This window comes from Neltuma alba, unplaced genomic scaffold (genome assembly GCF_004799145.2).
Source record: "Neltuma alba isolate B1F8T4 unplaced genomic scaffold, ASM479914v2 tig00005686_pilon, whole genome shotgun sequence".
NCBI lineage: Eukaryota > Viridiplantae > Streptophyta > Magnoliopsida > Fabales > Fabaceae > Neltuma > Neltuma alba.
This window is the reverse complement of record NW_021634198.1, coordinates 169087-174524: the sequence shown is the minus strand read 5'-3', so window position 1 is coordinate 174524 and position 5438 is coordinate 169087. Positions and strand designations below refer to the sequence as shown.

General features: G+C 35.7%; 1 protein-coding gene across 2 annotated transcripts; it reads left to right on the top strand.

Annotated features, from left to right (window-relative positions):
• Window positions 1–657: 657 nt before the first annotated feature.
• On the top strand, window positions 658–2345 carry LOC114748332 (homeobox-leucine zipper protein HAT5-like). Of its 2 annotated transcripts, none has more exons than XM_028936694.1 (3): window positions 658–813; window positions 1350–1744; window positions 1843–2345. In XM_028936694.1, exons 1-3 carry the CDS (start codon window positions 810–812, stop codon window positions 2242–2244), a joined length of 801 nt encoding a protein of 266 aa, XP_028792527.1. In that variant the 5' UTR covers window positions 658–809; the 3' UTR covers window positions 2245–2345. The 2 variants fall into 2 exon arrangements, with proteins under 2 accessions (XP_028792527.1, XP_028792526.1); XM_028936693.1 differs by having other exon boundaries at window positions 658–1119.
• The last annotated feature ends 3093 nt before the right edge of the window (window positions 2346–5438 follow it).

The window sequence follows — 5438 nt, the reverse complement described above, 5'->3', positions numbered from 1 at the left end:
TAAAATTTTTGGAAAAGATTGTATTTATCTTTTGTAGAATACATGTATTATTATCTCTTGTCTGAAATATAAGAGTTAATTTATAGTGCAATATGTATTAGGGTTAGTATATTATAAGAACATTGATGGTAAATACTACCTCCGGTCCTAATTATAAGAGTCCTAATTATAAGAGCCAATTGACTAATTTGAAGAGATTAAAGAAGTAAGTTGAGTTAGTTATTTGTCCTAAATAGATGTTGTCTTTCCTAAAATATTCTTACTAATCAAGTATATTAACTAGAACTATAATTATTAGAAGAATTATCTTGAAAAAAATTGAGTAAATATGATAAACAAAGTGGATTGGAATCTTATATTTAGGATTAAAATAAAAGTAAAAAAAGGTCTTATATTAAGGTCTGGAGATAGTAATATGTAAGTATGTTTGTAAGCTATTTACAAAGGAAAAAAAAAATTTTGATGAAGAGACTTTATTTAGAAATTTTATTGACTCCTCCTGTCTAATAAAATATCTAAATAAGGAATTTTCAGCTTTTTTTTTGGGACAAAATTGAGATGGGCAATATTGTAAAGTAATTAAGGAAAGCTTGGTGTAATGCCCCCTTTGGGGCCTTCACGAGGGCAAAGTCTCCATATAACCCCGTCGTTGTTGCCCACTTCAAAGAAGAATCTCCTTCCTTCCTTTCTCTTCTTTCCCAAACCATTTTTCCTTCTCTTTAAAACTCTCCACCTTCTCCCTCTACTCCTGCCTCTGTAATTTATTGAGATCTGACAATCTTCATCTCTGCACCACTCCCTGTGAAGTCATGGGTATGATTTCTCCTTACTCCCATCATTCCCACATTACTGTTATTCTCATCCCTTTCTTCCTTCCTTCATAAATTCTGCATCCATCCCCACTTGCTGTGCTTCTCACTATAAATGTTCTTTGCCCCTGAAACTCTAGATTCCCAAAGATCATTTATCCTCGCCCTCTAGTTTCTGTGTCCATGGCTGGTCCTAACAGGCTTTTTGCTTCCTCAAATCTCACAGCTTTTCTTCAGAACGAAAGCCTTCCTTCTTCTTCTCATGTTCTTGACCCTTTCTTGCTTCACCACTCTGACCCTTCCTTTCAAGGTGAATTGAATTCTCTTCTCTGTTCTGTATGTTTCTGGATCTGATCCTCTGAAGCTCCAGAATTTACTGGGTCATTAGTTTTTGAACGAAAATTCTTGTTGTGAACATTATCTGTTTGTTTATTTTCTAAAGAGAATGGAATTGGGTTTCCCAGAAAAATTAAAAGAAAAACCCAGAGAATTCTCTTTCATAAGCAACTTAATTAACGAGTTAAAGTCGTCTGCTTTCAGGTTCAAAACCTCTAATCGATTTCGAGAATGTTAGTGGAAGCACAGTCACAGAATTGCCATTCTTCCAAGGTCTGGACAAAGAAGAGAACACAGAAGAGGAATACGATGCGTGCTTTCATCAACCAGGGAAGAAGAGGAGGCTCACAAGCCAACAAGTACAGTTCCTTGAGAAGAACTTCGAGTTAGAAAACAAGCTGGAACCAGAAAGAAAAGTTCAACTCGCTAAAGAACTGGGGTTGCAGCCAAGGCAAGTCGCTATCTGGTTTCAGAACAGAAGAGCTCGGTTCAAAACCAAACAGCTCGAAAAAGACTATATAACCTTAAAATCTAGCTATGACAAACTCAAAGGTGACCATGACACTCTCCTTCACCAGAATGAGGAGTTAAAAGAAGAGGTAATCATCATCATTCTCTGTCTCTTTCTGTATATGCAAGTCAATCCTCTTGCTTCTGGGATTAATGGGTCAATGATACATGTATTTATCTGGTACAGGTGAATTCTCTGAAGAACAGGTTGATCGGGAGAGATGATAAAGAGAAAGAAGAGAATTATGAGAAGTGTGTTGATGTTTTGATGATCTCAAATAATAATAATAATAATGGGGCTTCTTCTGAAGATGGGTCAAAAGTTGAAAAGGTTCCAACAGTAATATGCAAACAAGAAGATGCCAATTCTGCTAAAAGTGATGTGTTTGATTCAGATAGCCCACACCACACTGCAGATTCCTCCCATGCCTACGAAGCAGAGCACTCAGATTTCTCACAGGACGAAGAAGACAACCTGATGAGTCATAACCTCGTGAATCTCCCACCGTGCTTACCAAAGGTTGAAGAAGAGCCCTGTAACTTCGGATTCCCATATGAAGATCAACCCTTCTGTTTTTGGTCTTATTAATTAAGTAGTAATAATTGAATTACTTAGTTGTAACTCTGTACTACAAGCAATGAGAATAATGGCATCATCATCAATCTGAGATATATCCTGGTTTTCAAAAACCCAGAAAAACTTGTTCAGATTATTATGAGTGGGTGGTATTACAAAATCTCGAGAGAGAGAGAGAGAGAGAGATTAATTCCGTGACAAGAACGTTGTTTTGATCTTTGGATTCGGAAACTGTCTCTCTCTTTGTCCAGAATCTACACAACCATCTGTTCTTGTTGTACTGTACTCTGCGAAAAAAACTCTCACAATTCAACACTCTTTGGTAATCATAATTTACTCTACACGGTTTTCGATTTATCTTCCTTCCATTGCTTGGCTCATTTGATCACGGAAGCTTTAATTTTCACTAATTAATCAGAAATTTTAGCTAAACCCATATTGGCTGCTGCGTGTTTGGTTTTATGTTATAAACCATCAAAATCTTGATAATAAAAAAACATGTAATGTGAAACAAACACATTTTGTTCAATCATGCGGCCATAAATTCAAGGAGCATTTTTATTTAAATCTGCATTAATATGATTTTATATTTGACAATGTTAAAAAAAAGTGAGGCTGATTCCTTGTGTAAAGTTTTCTTTTTATTTAAAAAGAAAAAAGAAAACAGAGAAAAGCCTCACGTGCAATTGATGCAAATTGAGACCAATCATGCATACCAAATCCTTTAAATGGTTCACCATTCACGCACAGAAAGTGTGGCCTCCTGACACAAAAATATTCTTTGAAAAATATAAATTATTTCAATATTTTAATTAGTCACTCAACTTTATTGCCTATTTGGATCTTGGAAGAGTTATTTTATTTTATTTTATTTTCAGTATTGCTTGTTTTGTTCAGGTGTTTCTATATATCACGCATTGTTAACCTAAGCCCACAAATATATATATATATATATATATATCTTACTAAGTTTGTAAAACCGAAGATGCCAGCGCGGCTTGGAAAAGAAAGAGATACTTGTCCCACAAGAAATTTGAACTCTTTCCCGTTGAGAATTTCGGTCTACACTAGTGAATTCGAACTCCGTTTGGTCGACGTGTAAGTTCGTGATTGATCGATCTCCCGCCGAAACCCAACGAAGAAAAAAGAGAAGCAGAAGAAGGAAGATGAAAATACTGAATCCGGCCGCAGAAAAGTCAAAGTTCTGGTAAGGTTTATCATTATTGTACACATTTGATTGGTGAAGACTTTCAGGCTCCTTGATCGCTTATTTTTCAAGACGTTGATAGCTTGGTCTCGGTTCACTGGTATATATGACCTGTAATATTGTCCTCGAAGAAATTCAATCCAATATTTAACATAAACCCCTGCCTTTGTTTAATTTCTCCATCACGTTTATATTCAATCTTGTCCGTTCTGTGGTGATTTTAGCTGTTGTCTCTATGCCTCTTATGCTTCTTTTCCATGGAAAAATGTCTCGTCCTTTAAAATATCATCGGTTCGCTGCTTTTTTGGGATGCCCGTTATGTGTTTGACAAAATTCACGTGAGAATAGAGGAAACCTTTGTTTATGGGACTAAACTTAGGGTCTGTTTGGCATGTTGAAATTGAAAGGTATGAAATTAGAATTGAGGCGGGCTTCCGTACACATTTGTTTTCATACCATGCAATTGGAAATTGGAAAACTTTTCAATTCAAATTCTATCCCATCTGATCATAGAGCGGTTGAGCATGGTGAGATTTGATTAGGGTTGACAATTTGTTTTAATTAATTGGTCAAGGGTACTTTGTTAGTTGAATATATGAATTTAGTATGTAACTATTGACATACCAAACACATTTTTAAAATTAATTTCCACCTCTGCTTTTATTTCTATATCCATTTCTATTGCCGTTTCCAATTCCTTCCAAATGAATGTGATCACACCAAACATGTCCTTAGCTCTCTTTGTCCTCGGAAGCTGGTCATAAAAAAGACTTGGTTTTGAAGAATAAGAGGGGAGAGAGAGTGTGTTGTGGAAGTTAACAGGGGAGTCAACAATGTCATGCTCTTTCTTGCTTTGTTATCTCTCTTTCTCCCAAATTCAAACGTGGATGGTTTAAAAAGCTCATATAGCCAAGGTCAAAAGTTCCTTGTGGTCCTACGAGTGGGACACACTTCACCATTTGGCATTTGATTTTGATGGGAAGTGCTGTTTAGACGTGAAACTCGTTCCTGGTTGCATAGCTAGCTAGGATATTAGTGAGAAGCTATATATCATGATTAACATATACTTAGTTTTTTTGGGTAATCAAAAGTTTACGCCAGTCACCTAAAAAACTCATTCGGATCAGATCTTACAAAAGTAATTACAAATTACCACTAAGAAAAATTTCAACAGGATTTGAGCATATGACATATTATATGTTGAGAACTAGATTTTTAGATTAGGAAGGAAATTTGAGGATATGAAGGTGAAGGGCTCTAAGTTCCTTCAAAGTCTATACCTTAGGGAAGGACCACTTAGAAGGCTGTGATAAGATGAAAGTGATGATGGAGCTTTTTAGCACTTTGGTAGAGAGAGAGTTCTGGTGGGGTGGTCATGCCCATTGAGGAAAAGCAACTTTGAAATTTGTATTTGTGTGCGCGTGTGGCGTCAAAGAAACAAATTCTACACAGATCTTAGCAACATCATCATCATTATGATTAAGCAGAGGAAGAAATGGACATGTCTCAAAAAGTCCAGCTTTCCGTAACCATTAGCATAATCATAAGGGAAAAAAGGGTTTGTTTGAAAAGATTGTGTTTGTAAACTTTGTGATCAGTAATCCCAAAGAGAACATAGTTTCACTGAATTTGGATCTTCCTTTACAAACAGGGATATATAATCCTATACGAAATGGCAGACATAAGAAGATGAGACGTACGTAGCCAGTAATTAAGTTTCCCATACGTCGATCTGTCTTTCCTACCCCTACATGATTCGTTTTATTAGGAAAGAAAATAAGAGTGTTCCAACTTTTCGTCCTTCTTTTTAAAAAAATTATTTATTTTTCATTCTAATTTGACAAAAAAGCTTGCACTTTTCTATTAACTCAACCCAGATCAATTCTGATCAAACTAATTAAGAGAAAAATAAAGAAATTTAAAATAACTTGTAGTATCTATCATGAACTCTCCACACGTTAGGCGGTTGACTAATACCATTTATTTGTAATTGCGGGTA